The sequence below is a fragment of the Liolophura sinensis genome, chromosome 1 (genome assembly GCF_032854445.1).
Source record: "Liolophura sinensis isolate JHLJ2023 chromosome 1, CUHK_Ljap_v2, whole genome shotgun sequence".
NCBI classification, from domain to species: Eukaryota; Metazoa; Mollusca; class Polyplacophora; order Chitonida; family Chitonidae; genus Liolophura; species Liolophura sinensis.
In genome coordinates, this window is record NC_088295.1 from 13,043,580 (window position 1) to 13,071,578 (window position 27,999).

The following is a 27,999-nucleotide window of genomic DNA, read 5'->3' on the forward strand; positions in this document are numbered from 1 at the left end:
AGGGACGAGTCTCTACAAGGTACTTCCGGCAAGTTACAAGCATCATGGCGACTCGAGCGGGGATACCAGTGGATATGGAATTGAAAAAGGTATAAATGTATGCCAAAACACAGTTACCCGCCTTCACATTTCTTGCAGAAATACTCTGTGATGTCTTGTCAATCGCACTAGCCCAGAAAGAAAGCCCTTTATTATGTGCATGCTGCTTATTGCATTGGTTTTCTATCAGTGAATCAGCGTGGTCGTTGCCACAGTCACTAGACTTATTGGGCAGTTGTAAAGACTAAGAGATTTGACTCAGTTTTGTGCTATATTTTTGTACCTATTTTACACAGCACGACAATTGATCCATCAAACTTATTCACAGAACGCATAATTTGTACTTATCATATCAAGACTATACAGTAATTGAATCCTTTCCAGTTATATGGCATTATCTTATAAGACAACAGAATGGACATGCAGAACTTAATCAATTTTAACCTTGTGATGATACAGACTATGACACGAAACAAGCCTTGTGCATCCCTCTAGGGCGCCGTGCCCACATGTTCGGAAATTTTTGACAATAACTGTGTAAAATTAATCACCCATCACCTAAATATATTATTTATGCCTGTTACATTTCTTTAGAGATCTGTTTATATAAAATATGATATTTTCGAAAAGCACATTTCCACTCCAGGGTTGTTTTGCATGATATTTTATTCATGTATATGGGAAATACACAGAGATACAGTATAGAACATAGCATTCTCTGAACATAATTAGATTAATCTTAAAATTTCAGCACTAGAATCTGTGCTAAATTCAGAAAGTGTAATCCCTATAAACGATAATACTGTTACTTTCTAATCCACTTTCTAAATGATATTTGGGGGCCTCTGTGGCTCAGTTGGTTAGCGTGTTAGCACAGCCTAATGATGCAGGAGTCTCTCACCAATGCGGTCGCTGTGAGTTCAAGTCCAGCTCATGCTGGCTTCCTCTCCGGCCGTACATGGGAAGGTCTGTCATCAACCTGCGGATGGTTGTGGGTTTCCCCCGGGCTGTACCCAATTTCCACCCACCATAATCCTGGCCGGCGTCGTATAAATGAAATATTCTTGAGTACGGTGTAAACCACCAATCAAATAAATAAATAAATGACGTCTGTACCTATCTGATATATTCACCTAAGGGAGTGACATAATTTGTAGTCATCAGAGGGATAATGTATGTTCGCTGTAAAGTCTCCTGGTCAACTACCTGTTTTTGTGGAAGACCTGTTGGTTAAGCGGTCTAGATGGTTGACATGTATTGCTGGCAATTTGGTGCCTGACTCTGAGGTCGCTTGTTCGAAACCCGCAGTGGTCTAAGTCAAATTTTAACCCTAGAATCTGTGCTAAATTCAGAAAGTGTAATCCCTATTAACGATAATACTGTTACTTAATCCACTTTCTAAATGACATGTGTACCTACCAAATTTGTTGATATCTGATATCAGGAGACCCTTAAAAATTCCCTTCTATTATTATTGCGAAATAGTGAAGTATTATGTGGTGTCATTGCCTCTTGATCTCCTGGTTCTCTGATTTTCATTTTTAAAAAAAAAGATTCAGTAAATTGATTACGCTGTTCCTCATAGAGATACCAAATACAATACTATAGTGTGCTGGGTTATTTATGAAATGACAAGCATTTTTATGGGAATCTAAGAGGGATTCTTTCTCTCTCTATAATAAAGCCCTGTTTAAGTTTTCATTCTAGTAGTCCGTGTATTCTGCCTTGAACCCTATCATACCAACATACCGTCTGACAGCTTGGCTTGTTCTGTCCAGAGTGTCTTGCATTTGAAAAGATATGGGCATGACGAATGAGTCAGTTTTTATGAAAGACGTTCGATAGAAAAACAGTGCTAAATGAATTAGAACAAGCCAAGACATTAGGCAGAGCATTAGTGGGGCAGTTTTAAGCAGATTAGTGTTAAGACTATCTGTTTGGAAATCACTTACACAAGGGTTGAAATAAGGAGGGATATTTGCGATCAGCATAAGCTGAAAAGGACGTGTCAGAATATTATGAGGGAAATATATGTTTTTATTTTGAACATGTGGCTCTAGATTGTGCAAGGTGAACACAAATTTCCCTTGTAACCCAGACATTCGCAAGTGTTTAAGTAATGAGACTGTTTGTTTGGTCCATGAGAACCTAGTGTTGCATGCCCACTCAGAGTAATCTCCCTTCAGAAGCAATTCACACTCTCTATATATGTGTTAGGCTTGAAACACAGTTGGAGACAAAGTCCACAAACACTCACAAACAGATTTAATATACCTATAAACCAGATGTACACCTGCATGTTCTGAGGGTAGCCACTTACCAGTAATCGACCATGCACAAGCCTGTGACTGGCCGTAACAGGATGTTTAGTGCGAATCTGAATTCTTCCCAAAGCGTTTTGCATGAAATGATGGAAAGTTGTTGGGGAAACTCTATAAATCCCTGACTCTTAGCTGAGCGCACAATAGCACCAATGCCCGAAGTAAAACATCTAGTTGATTGACATGACAAATTTGGTATAAAATATGTAGCTACAGTGAGTCACAGGCCTTTTCATGGCCAAAATGTGCTTGATCTTGTCCATATAGAGCATAAAAATTACTTCTAAGGGGAGATCACTCCGTGTGCCTATGTACATATGTCCTAGCAGGGACCACTTTTAGAATAAAATCGAAGGTTCAGATCCCAAACTTGAAAGGTAGCATTGTGGCCATGCATAAATATATTTTATGAAATGCAACTCAAAATGATGCTGCTTGAGAGCTTTTTAAGAAATTTGCATGAAAACTAAACTTTTTTTGTTTCTATACCATCACATTTTTGTTTAACTAGTTTGGGAGTCCACACATTTTCCAGAACTAACATGACCAAAGTTCTGAAAGACCAGTTCAAGGGTTTGGCTGCAAAAGAAACTGTACGATGAAAGTTAAAGTGGCTTGTAATAAAATAGCATTGATTTTAAGACAAGAGATATATGTCAGTTAAAGGGCAAAGTGTGATGGTTTTCTTTGGGCTCTGCCTGGCTTCCTTAAGTTTACCCTTAAAAAAGAACAACATTGTATGAGTGAAGTGGTATTGTGGATGATATTAACAATATCCAATCAAAATAACAGTTATACTTTAAAATATTTAGGTAAAAGGTTTTAGGATTTTCAGAAGAGTAGATTATTACTGGCACCATAGTCATTTGCACCTCTCAAATCAATATTGATAAAAAGGAACAAGTCATCCTTTTCCCACAATGTTTGTTTTGACAATAATCCAATGAACAATTGTATGAGCAGTGATATAGCAGTGCAAGGAGCAGGTCATGGCTGTGTGCTTGAGATGCCTGTGTGTCAGTCACAATAACACACAAGGTGTTGCAAGAATCCCACCCTCAGACAGGAAATCCAGCAAACTCACCTCCACCGTTCTTGGTACCTTATGGCAATAAACATTTGACAGCTAGAGCTTCATGTCACTTACTTGTCAAAGGTCCTTTGTTTACTTCAGGAACTTGTTTCCTCTAGCAATAAAACTGTCATCATTATTTATATAAGTGAAATATCCTTGAGTATTTTGTGCAATACACATTGGCATTACACATGTTCTGATGACTACACTTATCTTTATTTGTGTCAGATCTTATAATCCAGTACTTACACTGGCTTTCACTGTTATCAGCTTTATAAATGAGTGTTTTATACAGCTATTGTTGTACTCTGAGTATTTACTGAAGTCTGAATGTTGGTTTTATCTTGCTCAGGCCTTCCAGGAGCTACAGACTAAGATGATCCAGACCACCCAGCAGCTGAAGATCTCGGATGCTCAGATTGAGAGCCTCAAGCATCAGATAGCTCACTCCAAGCTAGTAGACCAGGAGATAGCGGGCCTGCCAGCAGAAACTAAAACCTATGAGGGTGTAGGCAGGATGTAAGTCTCTGCAACAACACAATTTTATTGTTACCTGCATTGTGTCGTATACATTTCCTGTGTTACATACTGGACTTCTTGTGTAAAATGTAAATAATATTTGATTCCTTTTATCATTGTTTCAGTTTTCCATAAAACACTAATAGTTTGACTGTCAGGTAGATTTAATATAATTGAGGTAATATAATTTGAAATAATTTAGAACACCACAAAATAAAATCTTGACCATGAAAAATTCTTGAGCTCATTGTTAAAACCTGTCAGACAATCAATCTGTCAACAGTCAGGTTTGTGTTTGGGTTAATTTTTAGTTATTATGATGTCATATGTTATGTGGAGAATTTTCCTCATGTTTTGTCTTTCTTTTATTTGCAGGTTCATATTACAGCCAATCCCAGAGGTACAAAAGAACCTTCAGACGAAAAGAACCAACGCTGAAGAGAAGATCAAATCAATTGAGGTATTATAACACTGCAAACATACAGTTTACATGTGTACAAATAAGCCTTTTTCTTTGCAAAATTTAGGGAAAAATTGGTCAGAAATAAAGGAGATGCAAAATGTATTATTTCCCTCATTACATGTTGTCCTTAAAATTATATTAGAGTTTGAGCTTAAAAATTCAAATGTACTGTGAATGAAAGAAAGAATTTCTTGTATAAATGTTGATGGATGTATAGGAACTAGTCCTGTATAGCAATGTAGGTAAATATAGTGAAGCGCATACGGTGGTAATCCACAGGTATCTGCTTGCATGTAGTAAGTAAGGAAGAAAGTACTTCTTGCATATTGTATTAGACATTTTTAGATATACATATATGCAGACCTTGATATAAGAATAGTCTGATTGCATTGGTTTCGTGGCATGCTTTCCAGTCTAGGTTTTGTCCAGACCAGGTTTCCTATACTCTTCCTTTCTGGTCCCCAGTCTTACTAATTGTAATCCTAAATCTAATCACTCAAAAGCATGTACATAATTATGTAGGATTTTCTGCAAAGTATTAGCAATGGCCTGGTCGACTAGATATTTATGAATTTGTATTTGGTCCATCAGCAGAAAAGTTCAGCTTCAGCTTAAGAACAATGACTAGTAATGTAGGCAAAATTTTTAAAATCTTAACTACCCATTTGTTTTTAACTGTGTTTAATCAACATTTAACACCTTTCTAAGAATGTTTCATTTGTACAAGAGTGGTCAGGTTTTTAAGTGAATTTGTGTATTTTAGAAGAATACCCAAAATGCTTTTGTTTCTGTTTCAGACAAACAAAACATATTTGGAACGAAATATGAAGGAAAGTGAGGACAATTTAAGAGAATTGATAATGTCTAAACAACGGAAGTGAGGAAAAGTATGTCTGCTGTTAACCTTTCTGGGACATGCTGTGTGATGTTAGTATGCCAGCTTGTGCAAGGGCAAAGCTGAACATGGCTGACTCGTTCCTGTGGGCTGCTCACATTTTCTGCTCTGTTGTGACATCAGTTCATGTTCCACACCCTGCTCAGGGCAGTGTTTATCACTTCATAAGATAGGCACAGACTGTTTATCTGTTTAAACAAGTGCTTTGTTACACAATACCATCACAGCATATGCTCAGGGCAAAGTCATCCTAGCTATCATAACTAGGTAAAACTATGAAAAGTATCAACTGTAAATCAGTAACTAGGTATTCCATGGTAGAGATATTTACATCTATTAGTGCTAATATTTATATTCTTTGGAATATGCATTGCTGCCATAATTGTTAAATTCAAGAATGGACACAACTGGCATGAAGACATCAACTGAAGAGAGCATTCATGTATAATAAGATATTATAAAGGAATCAAAGTGACCATGTTGTTTTTCATTTTGTTGAAAGTTTTTAGTGTACTAACTGTGGCTAACACTGTGTATTACATGAAGATTATTTTGATTTGAACCCTTTTGGCAGAGAATTCATTGTACAGTGTTACATTGTTGTGTTCTTTGTCAATTTTACAAGCTATAACAGTGTTTGTCACAAAGCCCAAACAAGATTAAATTAACAGACATTAATGAACGCCTGAAATGTTCAGTTTAATATCATAGACTTAATCAGGATTAGATGACGTTCATGGGATTGACACAAATCGTTGTTATGACCGGTTAAGGGTTTTACAAAGCGGCATACAACAGTTTTTTATGGTACATTTGTGGTAGGATATTTTGTTGGTCACCTTCACCATACCATTATCCTATATGTGCAGTCTTGCATCTAATTCAATGCAGTAAGGTGTAATCACAGTGGGGGATGTACATGTTACCTGATTTCACCAGAAGCAGGAATATCCATTCCATCTACACCTAGTGAGCTTTTGTTGATAGGCCTCAGGGCAATAAACAGATTTTCAAAAACATCGATCCCTCATACCTCTATATTGTGTTATTTTTTTTTTTTTTTTTTTTTTTTTTAGTTAAATGTCTGCCAGTGAATCGTCATTTCTACTCTCAGGTCATTTAGCCCAGATAACATGGCGCCTATTAAAATTATTCTTATTGCATTACCAAAATAGTAGTATCACTCTGTTAATGAAAGTTATCAATGTTACCATATCAGGCAGTAGGTCATCTACAAAATTAATATATATTTAGATGATAGTAACTTTCAATCTTGTCGACAGTTCGCAAAGAAGATTGATAATCATAGATATTTTTTAATTAAAAATATCGTGGTTAATAATTGTTGGTGAAGAAATTTTACCGAAACCATGTATCTCTTAAAAAATTTATTACAACCGTATAAACTCTGGCGCCCTGCAAATCTTATAAGCAAGGCGTTATCGGTGTAAGCGGAAGGTGTACAAACCTTACACAAATCGCTGTTTGTGTAAGAGGTATGTACAAGCCTTACGCAAAACTGTGCAATCAGGAGCTGTACAAACTGTGCGCAAAGCTGTATTGGTGTAAGCTGTACAAAGCTTACGCAAAACGTTATGTGTTGAAGAGGTAAATGTACAAGCCTTACGCAAAGCTATAAATGTGTAAACAAGAGTTTTACATCCCTTACACAAAGCTGTACTCTGGAAAAGGGAGTTGTACAAACCTCACGCAAAGCGGGAAATGCACAAACCTTGCCTAAAGGGGAAACTGCACAAACCCTGCGCAAAGCGGGAACTTCACAAATCTGAGGCTTGCGTAAAGCGGGACCTGCACACACACACACCTCTGTGTAAGGGAAAGGTGTGTAAACCTTACACAAAGCTGCATTTGTGTAAGCTGGACAAACCTCACACAAAGCTGCATCCTCTGTAATTGGGATGCTGTAGAAACCTTACGCAGAGTGTTTTTGTGTCGGAGGTAGAAGTCTGTGTAAGCGGTAGCTTTACAAGCCTCCCACAAAGCTACATTGGGCTGTAAGTGGGGGCTGTACAAACCTCACGTAAAGCTGTATCAGTGTAATAGGTATATGTAAAACGTAACGCAAAGCTGCAACTGTGTATTAAGCGAGAGCCGTACACCATAGTAAAGCTGTAACTGTTTAGCGCAGCTGTAGCTGTGTATAAGAGCTGTACCAAGCTTTATGATAAGCAGAATCTGGGCAAACTTAGAGTTGCAGCCTGGGTCATGGGGCTGGACAAAGATTACACAAAGCTGCATCAGAGTAAGTCGCAGTTGGACAAACCTTAAGCAGTACTGTGCTTTTACTGGATTGCTCTGTAAAGCCATACTTAAGATTTTTTGCTTATACGTTGGGGAGGGGGGGGGGCAGTTTTATGTCGTGAGGAGTGCACGAGCTGATCCATTGGAATTCTCTCAAAATATTACTCGTGGTATAAAAATTATCACGGTATGATTATTTTGCTAACTGTAATGTTATCTGCTGTATTAAAATGTGGTTAGTGATTAGGCCTACAAATTCTCTGTACGATATGTAAGTAAATTTAATTACTTCTACACAATTGTATTTTGTGTACATAGAATTGCAGACGAGTTAGCCTCTGTTCGGACTAGAATTCGGAGTTGAGTGACATGAAACCAGCAGGTCAGTATCTCGCTGGTTAAATGACTTAGGGCAACTTGGTCGGTGATATATGTAGATAAATTCTTTTCCACTTTGGTCACCTGTTTGCAACCAACTGATTTGGTTTGTTGTATAAGTGGGATTTAACGTCGTAGGCCTACTAAACAATTTGTCACCGGCTGGTTTGTTAATACACAAGGTCTTCAAATTAGTGATTGCTCAAGTTTACGCCTGTAGTCTTAAGCTTACACCTGTAGTCAACACTGGTGGATTGTTACATGCTTTTATAGTTGTTAATCAAAGTAAAACTTATTGAGAAAGCAGTGGTTTTTAATATCGGAAACAAGAATACACGAAAGATGCAAAAGAAAAATAGAGGTTGGTCGTTTGTATCGATCGTGGATACCCCATGTGAATGCAGGTGTATTGCAATGTGGGCAGCTCGACTCAGTGCTCCGAAAAATACCGATTTTTCATCGGTATCATAGTGTGATACATATGGCATAATGGGTATGGATAGCACTCGGTGAATATTATTAATAATGTCATAATCACTACAATATGGGAAGCACTTGCTACCCATAATGTAATAATGTTACGTGATTGGTGGCAAAGCTAACCACAGTGCAATAAATATTACAATGAAGTATCTTGGCAAGCGATCTGCAGCCGAGTAAGCTGGAGATGGACAAGCTTTACGCAAAGCTGCAACCCGAGCTGACAGGAGCTGGATGATCCTTACGCAAAGGTGCAGTCCGAGCTGAAAGGAGCTGGACAATCCCTATGCAAGGCTGGAGCCGAGTTGACAGGAGCTGGACAATCCCTATGCAAGGCTGGAACCGAGTTGACAGGAGCTGGACAATCCCTATGCAAGGCTGGAGCCGATTTGACAGGAGCTGGACAATCCCTATGCAAGGCTGGAGCCGAGCTGACAGGAGCTGGACAATCTCTATGCAAGGCTGGAGCCGAGTTGACAGGAGCTGAACAATCCCTATGCAAGGCTGGAGCCGAGTTGATAAGAGCTGGACAACCCTTATGCAACTCTGGAGCCAAGTTGACAGGAGCTGAAATCGAACCCATACCGTGACAAAACATTCAGTCATCATCAGATCGTTAATTCATCAGAAGTTCTTTGAAGATACAAGGTCCTTGTTCCTAAATGGTACCTGCAGACCGCAGTTAACCCATATGGATCAAGATGTCCACGGGATAAATGATGTCCTGAAATCTTAAATATTTATGCATTCATTCATGTTTTACGTATATTTGAGACAGTTCTGTTAGGGATCCTGTCTGTCGATCACAATGACGTCAGTCATGGTTTTTGTTACACGGACGTTGTGAGTACGGTATTTCTGTGACGCGGGTTAGAGGATTGTGGAAGACTGGAGCAGGCCAGGATATAGGCCGAGCACTCGACCGACCCACTCCCTGCTGTGTGACATCCATTCCTCAGCGATTAAATACACAGTATACACCAAACCGTTTACGACATACCGTGCTGTCTATGTTCTGTCCAAACACTACTACATTATTGGCGAACAAACTCTCTAGTTTTTACCAGAATGAAAGCAAATAGTCCGATCAATTACTACTCGGTAGCACGATGGAATAATAAACTGAAAGAAAGCAACATCCGTCAGTTTCATCCAATGGCCGCGGATTCGGAATATAGCAGACTCGATATGTACAGGGACGGCAGGTACTGTTGTTTAATCCAGTCATCATCAGCTTTCTCCAGTAACCATCACCATGCAGAGAGCGTTCTGGATGCCCGTTGTTTCTCCCAGACACCAGACTATTGTATACGACATACATCTATTTGTATGCTGCAATTTATGCAAACATTTGCTAAAGGTTTTGCGAAATCTGGACGATGAATTCTGTATATATATATTGATGAAATTAAAGCCACACAAATTTCAATGTAAAAGGGTAATAATTGTTAAGGTGAGAATTTGAATCATCCTCCCACATCCCCCGTACTACAAAAACCCTCCGTCCTATACACATGTACGTCTTGGTCATATCTTGCAAAATAAATCAGAGGCGTCCAAACGTCTTGTTTAGACAGTGTATTGCCTTACTATACAAAGGCCTACTGCAAGAAAACAACAAGACAAAACAAATTATTCATAAATGATGGACAGGGAAATATTTTTACGAGACCTATTTCAGTGTAACTTATTTTATGAACCCAAACGAGGCTCGATCAGATGCAGTACACATTTTACTCGGAGTGGTAAATGCTTCAATCTCTCGATGTGCAAATTCAAACCCCGCCTTGGAGACGCGATTTGTAGACTTGTCCGCACCCTTGGCAGTATAATCGATAATGTTAGTTCAGAAGAAGATGAACGGACATTTCGTACTCCGGGTACAGATGCTTTCGCAAAAGGACGATGGAATACAATGGTGGCAATCAAGTTAGGAAATGTTAACATTTAAATAATTCAGTAATGTTATGACATGTTTACTTGTTAAATTATCGCCGTGCAGTAAAGTCACTGATTCTACCCTACATGTCGCTCATATATTTCACTATCATTTTATTCCAATAACCAGTTTCCTTGAACATGGTAAATATAGACCAGAGAGAGTGAGTTAATTAAGGTTACTTACTATATGAACTAGCATACCAGCTGAGGATTTAAACCAGCGATCTCTGAAATTCCATTCCACGCTTCTAGCAATACAGACTAAAGCAAAATACTTGCAGCCCGGAATGAAAACCCAGAGATCGATGCATGGTTCAAATCCCTAGCCAGCAATCCCTGTTTCACTTTGTGCTACTAGCAGAGTCAAGTCTGAAAAATGTGACAAGGCAGAAAATGTGATGACGGAGGAGAATTTAAGATCATCTCCTATAAAATGTGAGTCTTTTATTTTGAATATGGGTAGATATTCCAGAGGAATCAAGTTAAGCGAAAACTATGGACAAAGTTGTTCCAGTGAATTCTTGTGATACATTAAGTACAAACATATAAGTATATATGTTACCTGTGTTCGTATAAATTCAAGGAAATACATTTTACCAAAACCAGTGCCTCACATCTACTTGTTGTTCACTACCCCTTACCAATGAGGTTATATACGGGTTCGAATCCCGACCGCGGCTTTAAATCACACTGTTTGTCGGGAATCTTACGACGTGCGGAGGTTTCACCAAGCAGGAATCCGTACCGATGTTCACCCACAATCCTGCTCATATGAGTGAAAAATTCCCGACGAATGTTAAACATTAATCAAGTAAATAATTAGCATGTAAATGTGTGTCGTACAGTTAAGGAGTATATTATATATTTACAATAGCTCCACTAGTCCTGCTCAAGGAATCGCCATAAACAACGGTATTTTCACTTTTTGTACTAAATGGAACATCATAGTATGCAATACAATTAACAGTTCACCAAATGGGCCAGTAAACATGCAGGCCAAGAGTTTTGACTGTAAATGGTGAAGTTGTTCAAATAAGCTTTATCTTTCAGACAGTCCTTTCCAGGCATGCATTGTAACCAGGTTCATTCGTTCATGCACGTTATTTGCTGATTGTCTACACATGCAGCTAGCCTTGCAGTCATGCGTTCATGAGTGAGAAGTAAATTTTGGTTGCTATGGCATCACCAAGCCGTAATTAAGTGAAGCAAAGAAATTAAAACAACTGTTAAGCGCTGTACATTGACATTATGTGGATAATAGCAAAGGAATGACCTTAAAATTTTATTGTTAGAATTGACTTTAAGTGTACAGTGTTTAGACAAACGAAATCTTCCGGTATAAGCAGCCACTTGAATGAGATAAATCTGTAGATGATAATGGTTGAAGCTTATATCGTCGTTCAATCGAACATAAAAGAACATAAAAAGAACATATAAAAAGCATACGTAGAAAGTAAAACCAGAGCATTGAGGACAGTGAGATAGAGTTGGCAAATGGTCACGCGTAATCGAAAGAATCTGGTGTCTTGTCAGTCTTCCTCGGTTAGTGTTTCATTGTCTATTCATGTATAAATGCTAAAAAAAATGGTAAAAAAAAAACTTCGAATAGGTGTAACGTAGAGACCATGTGGCCTTATGAAAACGGGGTCTTGTAGCCTGTATCAGGTGTCTTCGATCAGAAATCGTGCTTCAGTGATGGCACACATTTTACCAAATAATGCTGTACGATGCTGATTTTTTTTTTTTTTTTTTTTGATTCGTGATATATATTTTTTTTTTTGGATAATTTTTTGGATTGGTGTTTTATGTCGAACTCAAAAATATTGCACTTATACGACGATGGCCAGCATTATGGTGACAAGAAACCTTGCTAAAGCCATGAACATCCACAGGATGATGCCAGACCATGCAAGGTACGGTTATGAAAAAAAATTACACTAGGAAATAGCGATGAATTTTTCACCTTAACAATGTCTAGTTTTCCTTCAAGATTTTAATTTATTCCAGTTTAATTCAAGAATATAAACATGGCTTTGAAGAAAGCGAAAGATATAACGTTTATATTAATTTTCCTTGGTTTTCTCTTATATAGTATAAATTAAAAACAAGTATAATGTATAAAGGCGAATATTGATTCAATTATTGTCTAAATTTGAATCTAATGACTTGTAATAGAAAAGTCATTAGCATACAAAGCATAAACGATATTCAAATTTTATTCGCATCATTAATATTTTTGTCTCGGGAATATTAATCTGGCATGAATGGATCTGATTTGTAAAATATTGCCGTGTTGAAAATCCGTTTCGTTTAATGTGCCTGTGGTCAACTGTCTGTAGCTCTCAAGATTGGCATTGCCGCACACGAAAACAAATAATATCATTTTAAGGTGACAGGAATGCACATACGATCTGCATGCCCTGAAATTTTGACCAAAGAGCGCCCCAATTATACCCTTTTCCTTTAAATATTGCTCATGTACATGACATAAGTAGTGCGGTATATGTAAAGTGTACACATAAACACTGGCTTAATGTGTCCGATATCGAAAATTCATGGTGGCTATTTCCAGATTCGGTCCTCTCAAATCTTCGTTTGCCATTGATGACAACAGCTGCGAAAAGCCATCATGGGCCCTTTGGTAGGACTTGTGTTCGTTTAAGATCAAGTCTTCCATAAGTATGATATGCATGTAAGCCTGTACACTTTACTCGTGCGTAAGTCCGCCAGTAGACTGCCAAAGGTTCGTGGTTTACCCAGAGCACTCTGGTTTCTTCCACCAATAAACTGACGCCAACATATACAACTGAAAAATAGCGCCCGGCGATAATTAGATCATTAGATAAAAAAGTACACAAACATACCAACATATCTCAGTTGCTATATTGTTATGTTTCTTTGTTCGTTACAAACTTCGTGATATAAAGCCACATTTTTAGGGCGGGATCGTTTTGAAGAGCATGAACGTTTCACTAAACACATGAAACCCATCATTTATATGTGTATGTACTGACAGCAACTCTCGACTTAACAAGGCAAACAGTGATTTTGTGACAAAAGCGTGCAAGGATTATTATTTTTAATATGTACATAGTTTAAATAATCTTTTAGTAGCATTTACCTTTCTTATGAGCTCTGGAAAATTAAACTATTAAGGAAAGGAATTGATCTTTCAAAGATAAAACATTTTGTAATCAATTAGTGCGAAAAAAAAAGTATAAAAAGTTTTATTAGAAGCGTGTACAATTTACAATGGAAATGCGTATGGCTTTCAGTTTAACACCGACAGACACGAATGCCTCATTTCATCGTAAAAAAAATAGCATGTGTATATGCATACTGGAGACTGATTCTCTGATTCATATTATATTTTGATTATTATAACCCAGAATATGATTGGGTGCGTAATTTAATGTGTTCAAATGGACAGGCCTGTGCATATTTATGAATTAAGATTTATGATTTAGTACCTGTACCTTTTCCAACTACCGACCTTAAATATTCACGCGTATATCAATACTTTACCCATGTTACTTATGCCGACTGATCAGAAGTTTTTATTATGAAAAACTGAAGACTAAACGATTCACAGATCAAATGCAAATAGAATGTTATCATATGTTAGAAGTTTAATAATTTCGAAGCACATCAACAATCATATCTTACTATAGTTCTTTACAATAGTTCAAAGTTTGTGCAAAGCTTTTAAGTAGCACTCGATATCTCTTTTTTTCTCTAAGTATAAAATAATTAACTTATACCATGATGTTGATTCTGAAGCCCACAGATCCTCCAGAAATCCTGGATAGCACCACTTAATCAGTCTGATCTTCATTTCAGCTTCATCACATCACACACAAATGTCAGCTCTCATTGCAATCGTTTGGGCGTTTAATTATTACCTCCGACGTCATACTTTGACAGGTGCCGTTACATGAACCCCGCACATGGGAATCCAGCTTTCGCTTTCGGTTTCCCCTCCTCTTTAGAGGCTGTTGTAGTGGAGTGAGGTCGGTAATCACTTTGATCTCCGCCCCTGTACTCCTTAGAATACTCGACAAGGCTGAGATGTAATGAATGGCCAGTCTCAAGGTGGCAATCTTTGATAGTTTTTGGTGTTCGCTAAGGTTAGATCTGGGAACAACTTTTCGCAGACTGTCAAAGGCGTCATTAAGCATGTGCATCCTTGTCCTCTCCCGCTCTGTTGCACCTTCACGGTTATTATCATCGCTCAGTTTACAACTGCTCTCTGCACCCTTTTTTCTCTGATTGACGTGTGTTAAGGTGATGGTTTGGGAAGCGCTGCACTGTTCCCTTGTCCTCATCAGTAGCCGTTCTCCGTCCGTATAAAGTCTCATGCCGGCCGGTACTCCGTCCTGGTGGTGGGGAACTGGTACTTGCCCAGATAGTCGGTCACCCGTGAATATGTCTTGACCAGAGCATTGGTCTCCCGACCTAACATCGTACCAACCTCCTGGAGGTTTACACTCCATTACCTGCTCGCACTCTGTCATACAATTGTAGTTAAACATCTAGACTTCTTCTGTCGTAACACGCTCAGTCGAAGTGTGCAGCCATGTCACAAGGCTTTCGAAGATTTGATCGTATTGTAGGGGAACTGGATAAGTATCAGCGTCCTGACTGGCACCATCTCGCCTTGGGGGGGTTTTAAAGACGATGTAAGTCCCGTGCATTAGCCCTTGCGGGTTTCCTGGGGGAGGCTCCTAGCCAGCACTGTTCGGATTGGTCAGACACCATCAACCAAGCGAGGGTAACCGTCCTCATTGGCCACAAGATTAGCCAAGACTAGCAGACTGGAATTTGAGGTGCGAAGTGCCCTTAATTGATGACACTAAGAAATGAGTGTCGGGTTAACTATCTTGCTGGGTAAGGGTAAATATGACGTCTCTGGTTAAATCTCTAGCAGTTAATTTGTTAGAAACATGGCAGAGAGTTGCGGTGAAGTTGTTCGTGGTTTACCAGGCGGAATGTCAACATCGCCTTCCCCCTGGTCCGCACGCCCTGCCACCAGGGTAAACAACCTTGATCACTATCGACTTGCGCCGGTGTCTGATTGCCTCTTCATTCCTTGCACCAACCGTCGTAAAATTGTCTTTCCATACACGTTCTGACATCTCAATTATCTTAGTTTAAGACATTGTCTGCGGTAGTTAACACTAAAGTGTGAAAGACAACAATTTAAGTCCTCCGACACCTGCAAATTTACAAGCGTCTTCAATTTACGTAATACGGCTTGGCAGCAATATTTGTGCTCGACAATATTTGTACATAACATAGACCGGATAATAACCGAATCAAGATACACTGAGTTCACGAACTTGAACGAACATGTATGGCATAGATTGCAACTATCATTTTCGACAAAGTTTCTCGATTTCATATTTCATATTTCATGTTTCGGATGATGTATGGTTTTCAAGAGACAATAAAAACTTATAGAATTTTCTGAGTAAAGGCTTTTCAGCTATGTGCATCTGTCAATGTTTCATAAATCTTCATCTCTATATTTACCCTGCAATGATTTACCAGCATTGGTGATGGACATCTTTGGCACTTTAGTACACAAATACATACATGTAGGCCAATACATGGGGTTTTCATATACCTGTAGAGAGATGTCCACTGACCATGTTCCATATCCTCTGTCTATAAATCTTGTCGCGGACATCTAGTTGAAATAACTCCAACTTTAAGAAAAAGGGGTAGATCTGTATCCAGATCTGTTTAACATGGTAATTGAGTATATATGGTGCTGTTTAATATTATCTTTATATGAACTGGAGCAACATAAATAATTTCGTAATACTTTTATAGCTGAGATCAAATTTTATTACTATTCACATTCTTCCGCGCAGAGCATAAGAGGTTGCTAAAAATAAACTCTAGTAATATTAATATACAGTTACGAAGCATTATGTGAAAATTATTTAAATATTTAATTTGGGTTATTAACAAGGATAAACATGGTCAAAACTATATAACTAGGTCTGCATAAATACAAACAAAGGCTTTTTATATTTGCACGAATAACAGAATATGGCCAACGCATTGTTATTTATAGCAGCTTTGTTTTGAATGGAGAGTATATGGGTTCCCTTTATAAACTGCATTCCTGCATTTTTGAGAACATCCGATGAAATGTGGGTTCAAAAATATACACATGTTATTGAATTATTCGTGAGATTAGTTTTACTGAATAATATTTCGCCCAATTTAATTTAATATTAAAATTTAATATGTTAATTTGAAACAGTTGTATTTAAACATTTGGAATCATTTAATTTTAAATAAAATTCCGAATGCAGTTACATTCTAGTCTCTGGGACAATATCAGTTGTTAATTTTGCTCATTACTTTCCACCACATCTTAATTCGGCTAAAGCGCACAATAAGATGAATGAGACGAAAATTGTCACGTTTTTCTTTCGGTTCTTTGTTTTTGTAAATCTTGACTGTTTCATGAAACGTGTGACGATATTGTTTGATCGTATAATTGTTTGTTTCCACTGTTGCTCATGATTGTTGAGTTTGATCAGAAGCGCTGCTCTCCGTGTTAGTCCTAGGTGTATATCCACAGAAGAACGTGTTACAGTTACTGTTTGCGAAGTGTATATTTCAGATTTCAATCCTATTGAATTCTCTTTCAGCAATCGGATAGTGTTTAGGATTTTATCGCACAATTCTGGAATTGTGAATTTCTTTTACAAATGTGCGTTTTGGATCACCTCTAACCCACAACAACGTCGCGGACTGACAAGCCAGAAAGGGTGTTGTCGTAGTGACGACAATATTGGCTAGTCAATAGCTGCCTCTCCCACGGGCATGTCCGATAACCGGACTTGAGTCCGTCAGTATTGTGAGCCCTACTGTCATCAGCAGTCTTTCCCGCCAGACTTATTGGTAGCGTTAATCCTATATGCTAGTTTTGTGTATCCTGACCCCGCAAACCTCTTGGTAGGGTAGACAGAAGTGACTGCTATCGCCCCGATCACTGATGTCAACCTATCGCAGTAAGAGCACCCCGATATTAGCTGTATATTTGTATGGCCCGGGAGGCAGAGCTGGATTTGCTGGCGCCGATACGCACACCGCAGTCACGATGGGAACTGCCTCACACACCCCGCCAGTCACAACAAATAAGAATTGCATATTTATAAAACAAAATGTTGAAATAATATATGTAGATTTAGGCAAAGGCAAACAAAACGAGAAATCAACATTAGATGATTCTGAGGTGGAGATGAAAGTACAACTCTAAGCACTTATGCCACAATATAACGTAAGCAGTTTGTAAGTGCATTATTTGCCCTGAAAAAGGCTGATATAAATTGATCATCAGATGTGTGAGTATTTTGAACTAGTTAATGTATAATTTATTATTAATATGTCATTATATTTGGCGGTGTGTATAAATGTTTTTCAAACAAGTCAGCCGTAAAACAGGAAAATGCTGAATACCGTTCATTAATAATATTTTACAGTTTTGACGCATAATCAAATTTGAATGCGACAGCTCATGATTTGTCAATTTCAATCAACAAGATGATGAAAGTAGTAGTAGGATTTTAAATGAAGTTCTTGCAGTTGTTATGTGAGCACGACTTTGGCATGCAACACCCAATGATGCTTACACCGCCATGCAGTAGATTCGGGATTGCCAGGCTAAGCCCGCCTTACTTTTTAGATGATATTATGAATTAAACGCCTCACCACTGGACTTAGCCCTCAGCTAGCCGCCGTGTCCAGCTGTCCAGTTCAGTCACCAAACAATCCGGTGAAGAGACTGGGAACTACATAATGCCCACGAGGACATGGGAACCCTGAGATAAGCTACCAAATCTCCGTGGGTCTGTTCACCATCCATCGTCTCACAGCACAGCCCCTTTGTTCTCGGATGGGTGTTTAAATAATCATGTGGCCGTGGTCAGTAATTAAGCTGTAACGTCAGTGTAAGACAAGCCTTCCGCATATACAATAAGAATAGTCAGGGATATAAATTACAAAAACATATAAACTTGAACAAACTTGGCTACAAGATTCTGACCAGACAAATAAACATTCCATACATGGCATGTGAGGAAAAGATCAGCGTGTCATTGATAAACATGCGCTTATGCGCTTACATCTTAATCAGGTAAGATGTAAGACAATGTTCCTTCGCAGCCACGGTCAAGAAGAATACATTTCCCTTTGGCATATATATTATATAATATTAAATATAGTAGTCATATATCGCAATCAGTACATCCCTGGAATTTTATCTAACTTCATCCATTTTGGTGCTTTGGTTTCTGAGGTCTGGTCACACTATCTCTGTGGTTTAAGTGATAGCGTGTGACCAAAATGGACAACTGTGTGAAGCTACCGTTTCAAGAGAGTATACCGGTATTTATGGACCAATGATGAAGCGAGCAAAATCTAGCCGACCTTTCCGTGATGTGTCCTCCTTTTGTGCCCGAATTCCCGGGCAGCAAAATATCTCTTAACCCGTTCTTGTTTAGCTGTACTGACCGAAGTTCAGTTTTCTGATTTTCTCGATTTCTCTTTGTATTCGGATCCAGTTTCAGAACACAAATATACTCGATGTGATACGGTTCCAGTCCTGTGTACTCGGCTCTTTCCGCTTAAACCTTGGAGCATTGGGTTATTGCCGTCTGTACCGCAATAAATCAGCTCCTCGTCATTATCAGCATGCCTGAAGCACGGGAAACTGTTTACCAATTAAACGATTTCCGGATTTCATGTGGATCTGTCAGTAGATGTTTGTTAATGATACGAGTTGAAAACCTTTGAATCATCATGAACACCTAATATAATATTTGATGAAAGCTCTATAAGCGAATCTCTGAATTGTTCTGCTAATTCTACTCAAAACGGGCAAATGTCACGCGTTGTCCCTCGTTGGTTGTCGGTGGAATACTTTAACGTTATTTAAACTGTTATTGGCGTACGGTACGTGGAAAAGTTATATGTAGCGTGTTATGTACCAAATAATTATGCTGTTAGCCTTACAAGTAAGGTTCATGAAGATGTGCTGGCAGAAGATTTACAACAAGCATGGTGTTTCATCATAAAGATCTGACTATTTCATGCTTTACGTTGAAAGAAACCAGGCAGATGCCCAGACAAACCAATTTACAAGGGATATTTGTGAGATTTCAGCTTTTGAACGTGCTAAAACATATATACATATCTAAGATGGCATTGTTTTTTGTACGTGGATAAAATGCTATACAAGATTACAAGGTGACTGATGATAAGACCCCAAGTACGGCTGTTTGGAGAGACTTGGTCAAATGTGATGACAGCACTAGAGTCATATGGATTCCAAAAACTTCGTGCCTTTCATCTTGTTCCCTTTCCTGCCATATATTTCAGGTAAGAGCACTTGTGCAAATCTGTTTGAATAGATTGCGATTTATTCTAACCCAACTGTTTTATGAAGTTTACTGAATTCTGAAGGATGAAATTTTGAGAAATTTCCATAAGAACTGACTGAACGAAAAACAAAGGCGTTCAAATGATATGTGGCAGAAATATGTAAAATTATAAATCATTATTATTACTGTCAATTTTTATCTGACGTGAGGCCTCCAAAACACTAGAATATTACCTTACCAATATTTCTTTCAATATGTTATAAATCTTATTTAAATGTATTTTACATTCGATGGACTATCAGTATCTCAGAACCCCGTGTGCCTGGACTGGCAAAATGCTGCAGGGAATAGTTGTTATCATATCTACCACAAGCAGCTACCCTGGGCTGATGCTTTTGAGACATGTCGCGAGCATTATGGACAATTGGCGCATATTTATAAAGCATCTGTTCACGAAGAATTAGTCAAATTGCTGACAGGCCAAACACCACAAGCACCGCCTCCTTCTCAAACTCTGGCACCACCAAGTGATCAGCCAAGAAGCCCACCCTCCCCTCCAGAATTTCAACATAGAAACTACTGGATCGGCGCCAGGTGAGGTTTTCAAGCGCACATCTAGCGTAATAAAACAGTGTTCGTCTTGTAGATTCAATCATATCACCGCTACTTAACTCGTATCTGTTCAGTTTTGGTCCCTGGGATTTAAGGCACTTCTTCAATATTTTCATTCCGAATAAATCTCTCCTGTCGTCATACGACTGTTGGATTTTTAGAATGTTGTATAAGGAGGGATGGGTGCAAGACATAATCAATGGACAGCTTTCATCCGTCCTTAACACTATCAGAAAGAATGTGTAGGCCTGTCTCTAACTGAGGGAATGAATTGTTCCTAACCCTCGGCCATTGGGGTTATGGGCTCCAATCCAACTTCTGCTTATTCGACCCCAACCTTAAGTCAGGAGATTTGTCAGGTTTAACAGAGGGTTTACACCTGATCTTGCTGGGTGGAAAAATCACTGCAAGACCTGACTGGAGACTTAAAAATCGTTGAATTTTGCACTCTTCATGGTTCACTGAAAATCATTATATCGTGAGGCCGTTTTATTTTTCTGTTATTCTTGGCTAACTTGTGTTTTCAGATTTACCGATGGATATTTCTGGTGGGTGTCGAAACCTAATAAAAATGACACTTATGAGATGAAGTCTCAGTTGACTAACTACAGTCTGTTGGAGGCTTCTGTGAGTCCAACCAATTTCACATGTTTGGTAATAGATTCGACCAGGTACTGGTGGTCAGCTCAGTACTGTGATCACATGGCCAGTGGCTTTATTTGTCAGTATGAAACAGGTAGGAAATTTTCCTCTCATGTATAGTCTATAAATATTACATCTCAACTTTGTGTTGAAAGAAAGAAAGATGGTTCCGTGACTCAAAACAATACTGGGGGAATTATGATTTCTGAATCATTTTGTAAACAGGTATGCCACTGCTTAGCTGTATTTCAAGGACAAGACAGTCTGAATTGGTTATTCATAATTCGATCGTTCTTTATGTCTTAGTGGTTATGAATGGAATTCTTAACTGTGTCTTCCTGATGTAAGGATTCGATCGCAACTTTCTTCCTTAATATATTGGATTCACTTAGTTCAAAACCGTAATTCTTGTGCGATGCGTGTTGCTGACATAATCCGCAACAGTTCTTCCTGACTTAATGTCCTGAAAACGCCATTGTTATATAAATTCTGTAGGCAAGTCGTCATTTCCCATTTCTCTCTATTAACACTCTTTTCCACTATTTGTTGCTAGTCGCTTGAAATATTATAGTCCTTGTAGGACATTGTAAGCAAAAAAGTGACTCCAACATAGAACGATATAAATTTTTCATTGATTGACATTAAAAATAATTAGCTCTGACAATACTACAGTGATATCCAACATGAGACAATCGGGGATCCTCATCTGTCTACGGCTTGTAGAAAAGTATTGAATGTGACACCTAGATCACTTTGTGAAAGAACACTTTGTGAAAGAAAGTGAAAAATCACAACACCGTGTGTTAAAGCAGTATTGATTTATATGTATATCAGACCAAGTTTTTCTTGGGTGGTCAGGGGGTGACCAACATTTATCTGTTCACGGCGACCAAGTTCTCCTGACGGTGTTGTCCTTAATCTATTTGGAAAGAGAAGGAATATCAAATTCCATTTTTTTTCGGTGTAGCTTTTCGCTGTTGAAACTGCAGTTTGGAATGCTATCACACAGATTTGGGTATGCATGTACAATACTAACTAATAAATTATATAGTTCAGTTTTCAGCATTCTGGTGAATTATGTAAACTAAGTTGTAATTTTAAAAGCCTGCTGGATTAAATAATTACAGACTTTGAACATGATAACAACAGACATCAGTTTGTGTTGCCATATTAATGATAGAAACAAATGCTACGATAGCTAATTTATAGGCTAATCTGGTCTGATTCTTTGAACCAGTGTCCTGTATTCGGCTGTCTGTAAAATCAGTCATATTCGTTAGCAAAACTGCCTTTCGTTATATAGTTACACGAAAGCGAATACAGGCTACATTGTTTTTATAATATAATTGTCTAACATCCAATTCTTAAATCACACTGCGTGAGATCATACACTACAAGGAATAAAATAAAATTCATTTTTGAAAGTTATATGGCACTGAAACGTGCGAAAAAAACGTCAAATATGGCAGTGTCAGAAACACGGTTTAGTCGATAGTAGTTTAGGTAGCTCGTCTCGCCCTTCTTCAACTGGTGTCGCCCCTGCCGCCCAGTATGCAGCATGCAACTGTTTTTTGAATAATTGTCATGTCACCCGAGGCAATGAGTTCCTGCCGTTGAAACCGAGCTATTGCCGTTTAACATTATAAATAAGAAAAAGTGTTCTAACTTCATTTTCTTAGTAACAATAAGGACTTCCAACATATACATGTGTTGAGCTAGTGTTGTTACGTGTCACTGACTAATTGCAATTTTGATAACGAGTATATACGGCTAATTTTACAGATAGCTGAATATATGCGACTGGTTAAAAGAATAGTCTACATAGTTTCGGCGTGTTTGGTTTGTAGTTGTCCACCCTGAGGTGTTCTTAACACCAACCGCCTTTGCCCGACGAGGGAAACCCATACTATTGAATTGCTCGGCGATAGGCTATCCACACCCAATCATCGCCTGGTACAAAGATGGTTCCGTTATCCACAATAATACTGGGGGAATTATGATTTCTGAATCATTTCATAAACAGGTATGCCACGGCTAAGCTGTATTTCAAGGACAAGACAGTCTGAATTGGTTATTCATAATTCGATCGTTCTTTATGTCTTAGTGGTTATGAATGGAATTCTAAACTGTGTCTTCCTGATGTAAGGATTCGATCGCAACTTTCTTCCTTAATAATATTGGATTCACTTAGTTCAAAACCGTAATTCTTGTGCGATGCGTGTTGCTGACATAATCCGCAACAGTTCTTCCTTACTTAATGTCCTGAAAACGCCATTGTTATATAAATTCTGTAGGCAAGTCATTTCCCATTTCTCTCTATTAACACTCTTTTCCACTATTTGTTGCTAGTCGCTTGAAATATTATAGTCCTTGTAGGACATTGTAAGCAAAAAAGTGACTCCAACATAGAATGATATAAATTTTTCATTGATTGACATTAAAAATAATTAGCTCTGACAATACTACAGTGATATCCTACACATGTGACAATCGCTGATCCTCATCTTTCTACGGCTTGAACAAAAGTTTTGAATGTGACACCTGGATCACTTTGTTGAGCATGATTTGTTTTTCCGTTCATTTTCGTTCTGACACCAGGTTGTTACCACTTCGTTGTATCTGTCGTCTCCCAAGCCTGGCAAGTTTGTGTGCAATGCCAGTACGGTAGGCCTGTCTACTCATCGAACCACCCAGCTTTTTGTCATGCCTGGTGAGTCTAACAGTCTCAACACATGAGGACAAAATCTGGGACACATTGGGACAGAATTTCTTGTAAATGTGTTGTTCTCATTAATGAAGACTTCCACACATGGTTCAGGTGTGAATGTTGTTATACCAGTCTCCCACCGAGAATTTCAGGTTGACTTTTGCTGTTACAGTCTACTGTAAGAGGGTTCTAGTGCGAGACAAACATTAAAGTTCATTTTTACACATTTGCAGAAAAATAAAACTTATTGAAATTATTGGTTCTTAAGAAATATTAAATCAATCCTGGTCATTTTACCAAGTTTTATTATTACCTTATTATTTACAATATCAATCCATTTTTCTCACCTGTCTCAGTCAAAACTTATACAGGTATTATGAATACCTATATTTGTTTAGACTTATAAATCAGGTTTTAAGTCAGAGTTATGAGTTTGTGCATACAATTGGATGCTTTGTATTTAAAATATGTAAGGTCAAACTTACGTCAAACGTCTATACAGCCGTTCAGGTTATTTGACTCAGAATTGTTTCATATCTCAGTTTGTTTATCCTGAGGTCTACGCGGTTCTCTTTATTCTCAACACGTAAACCCAAACCGTTAAAAACGCATAAATCCGTCCCTGCCGATCTATATTTATTTGACTCAGAATTGTTTCATATCTCAGTTTGTTATCCTGAGGTCTACGCGGTTTTCTTTATTCTCAACACGTAGACCCAAACCATTAAAAACGCATAAAGCCGTCCCTGCCGATCTATATTTATTTGACTCAGAATTGTTTCATATCTCAGTTTATTTACCCTGTGGTCTACGCAGTTCTCTTTATTCTCCTCCTGTAAACCTGGCCACCATATTGGTGAGATATCGTTTTGCGCAGCGTAAAACATATATCAAATGAATAGATAATTGTTCACATCATTTTCTTCATTGTTTTCAGACGACATGAGCGCTGATAATCTGGTAAGTTTGCCTTGACCATGTAAATATCCCTGGGAATATGCCTGTATGCTTAACCCCCAGCATAAAATGAAACCCTGTGTGTTTGCTTCTACTAGAAATTTGTAAAATATGCACAGAAACAGTGAAAGTGTCAACTGTGTATGTAAATATGAGACCATATACAGTAATGCATTTTTCCTGTCTTGTTAAGTAATCAGGTAGTATATACAGCGAGATATACCAATTTTATTTTCTTGTTCTGTTTCTTTTTATCTCACAAACAGAAAGAGTTCATATCCTATGTACACCTTAGTTTTCAAGCAATGGGATTTTCAGTGCTGTTCGATAAGTTTTGGCCCTAAATGATTTAGATGGTAAAGATTATGAAGCACGGTGCTGTTCTCTACCTCACTTCTACATATAACTTTCCTATTTATGCTCTATTAAGTGCAATAATGTTTGGTACAAGATCCATAGTGACCATATACGTGAAAACGATTTTACATCTTAACATTGCATAGCTCTGTACCCTTTTCAACACCTTGGATTTAGCCAACAGGCGAAATAAAAGAATGAACCATTTTGCTATGTTTCGTTCTGACTGATATCAACCAGAGTAAACTCCTGAAACAATGTATTACAAAGTTACTTTTTTGTGAAATTTGTGGGCTAGCATATGTTAATGTGACTTGAATTTTCGAAGGATATGAACAAATATATGAATTTGCTTCGTCATTTGACCATCCCGTTTTGCTTGTAAACAATTTATGTTTTCAGTACCATGAGTGTCCTCTATTACGAAGGCTGTATACTTATATGTAAATGTGTGATAACAAGGGAAATTATGCCCATGCTCAGAATTAAACTACCGATGATTTTATAAAGTTTCTACCTTTTTCAACTTCGAATCTTAAGCTCCAAAATTGTACTTTTTAGTTTTAAAGCATTGACAGAAAATGTGTATAGCATATTTTATTTTTGGGATTATTATAGGATGACAAAGAGGTTCGGCGGTCAGCAATGTTTAGCACCCTACAATTCCTTTCTCGAAGTGCTATCAACTCATCGGCTGGAAGTAACAGTGTGTTTCCCCAAGGGGATATTGGTAAATTAAACTTGCAATTATATGCCTGAAGTATTGAAAAGAGGGGCGCAAACTTATATTAATTTCTGTTTGAATGCATGTTATTGTCGATAGCGATATATTGCATTTGAAAGCTTGTTTTGTAAATGTTGCAAAAGGAATCGTTGTCTGGTTTCATCGTCCGTGTAGGCACCCTATATGCTGTACATTCACTTCAACAGATTTCCGCATCAGTTTCATATCATCTACGCTTCAACTGAAGAACTTATCACAAGATGCAGACACGCCGGGCCCTAATATATGGTTATCCAGGGGCTCTCGCTTCATTGCTTCGGTATCTCAAAATTGGAGTGACTCTCAAAAAGGTACAGTGCAAGCAATACATACTGTATACACGTATTAAGAAACTAGGGTCTTTAAAGCCTAGGTGCTTGTGTCGATGTGGTGCTTGTGTCGATGTGATAAATCAGTACGATACTTAAATGTAGCATGTAGACAATTCAGTGTTGTATTACTGTATAATGCAGCAAATAGATAAATCAGTACGGTTTCTTAAACGTAGCAAATACATAAATTGGTATGAATCTTTAGATATAGATCAGCACGCTACTTAAAATACAGCAAATAGATTAATCAGGTTAACGTATTCCTCAAATAGATGTCCGTTCAGATTGTCGTTACATTCAAAACGCATGGAAACCAAGTATCTGAGGGGTCAGTCTCGTTGTTAAGCTGATTTTCATTCATACCAACTTGGTAATTTTGCATAAAAGTATTGCCATAAAAATAAAATGAAATATGTAGCGCCGCATGAAACTAAAATAAATCTTCTTGTAAATAGGATATGTATGTACATAAATACCGCACGTTGTCTGCTGTCTTCAGGAACTGCACCGATGGAGCTGACAGTGCTGAGTGTGAAGTTTCCACGCCTGGAGGAAGAGACGATCAGTGAGGAAGGAGTGTATTCTGTCACGGCGAGTGATATCCTAAGTTATACAGTATTTGTCGACGGCAAGGTGGTCAGTGTCCCAGTCAACTATAAGCTTCCAACACAGGTAACATATGTAAACCAAACCGCATACCAACACCACCGCTGTCCCTCCCTAAAATGCCAGTGTAAACGGCAGTGATGTTCTTAGACAATAGTAATTCGCCTTTACTAACAGGGCAGGGCATGAACAGGGCATTTCAAAATATGAATTATTTTTACCAAAAATCTGAAATATTTAAACCTTAAATTTATCCACTCTGTGTGTGAACTCGTCCTTTAACTCCACCCCCTATTGTTTACATAAACAAGGCACTGGACTATATACGGATTTGAAGTTGTGCATTCCTGTCTTCGAGACATCATTAAAAACCGTTGATTTCTTCTCATTTCAGACAGCTAAATTTCCCTCAGATAAATTATGCTTTTGAAAAGTTTGTTTTGCTAATTCTATGAACGAGACTATAGTCTTTGTGAGCCTTCACTTTGGACATGGACATTTCTGTTTGTCGGACATTAGAGTAAGCAACCAAACGCCTTCAGACAGATTTTGATTCATGTACACAGGTGAAGAGGACAAGAAAATTGATAAACTCAACACACACCAGGGAACTTCAGTGTGGCTTTATGGAGGAAGTACAGCTTCTGTGAGTGATTTAACGATTTGAATAGATTCACAGTGCAATAATGCATATATAAGTCAACATTGCTGTAAATTTCGACCATTCAACAGCTGTTCCATGGTAATACCTTGTGGATTCCTGTGAAAATTTGGTCGTGACAATCCGTTGTTTAACAAGTGATGTTTACCAAATCAAAAGAGACAAACAGCAAAGAAGAACATTTCCTATTTCCTATCTCTAGGGTGGCAGCCCAGTTTTCTCTTACGTGGCAGAAATGACCTGACAGCATGTTGAATATGAGGCGTTTGCACAGCTTGTCCTTACAATGCACATAGCTAAGGTATAAGATAAAGGTGTTGGCCTCAGACCTCTATTCATTTTCCATGAGCGACAGTGTTAACGTTTCGTGCTGTGACTTAACTGTAAGGGCATTCCATGGCCAGTCTGTGAGTAAGCAACCATAAAAATCTTGACACATTTCATTTTATTTATTCGATTGGTGTTTTACGCCGTTCTCAAGAATATTTCAATTATACGACGGCGGTCAGCATTATGGTGGGAGGAAGCCGGGCAGAACCCGGGCTAAATCCACGACCATCCGCACGTTGCTGTAGAACCTTCTCGCTT

At 38.2% G+C, this 27,999-nt stretch overlaps 1 protein-coding gene across 1 annotated transcript; it reads left to right on the forward strand.

Annotated features, from left to right (window-relative positions):
* The first annotated feature begins 36 nt into the window (after window positions 1–36).
* Window positions 37–5,787, forward strand: LOC135461353 (prefoldin subunit 1-like). Its single transcript, XM_064738395.1, has 4 exons — window positions 37–89; window positions 3,788–3,954; window positions 4,330–4,414; window positions 5,215–5,787. Exons 1-4 carry the CDS (start codon window positions 45–47, stop codon window positions 5,296–5,298), a joined length of 381 nt encoding a protein of 126 aa, XP_064594465.1. The 5' UTR covers window positions 37–44; the 3' UTR covers window positions 5,299–5,787.
* Window positions 5,788–27,999: the final 22,212 nt, after the last annotated feature.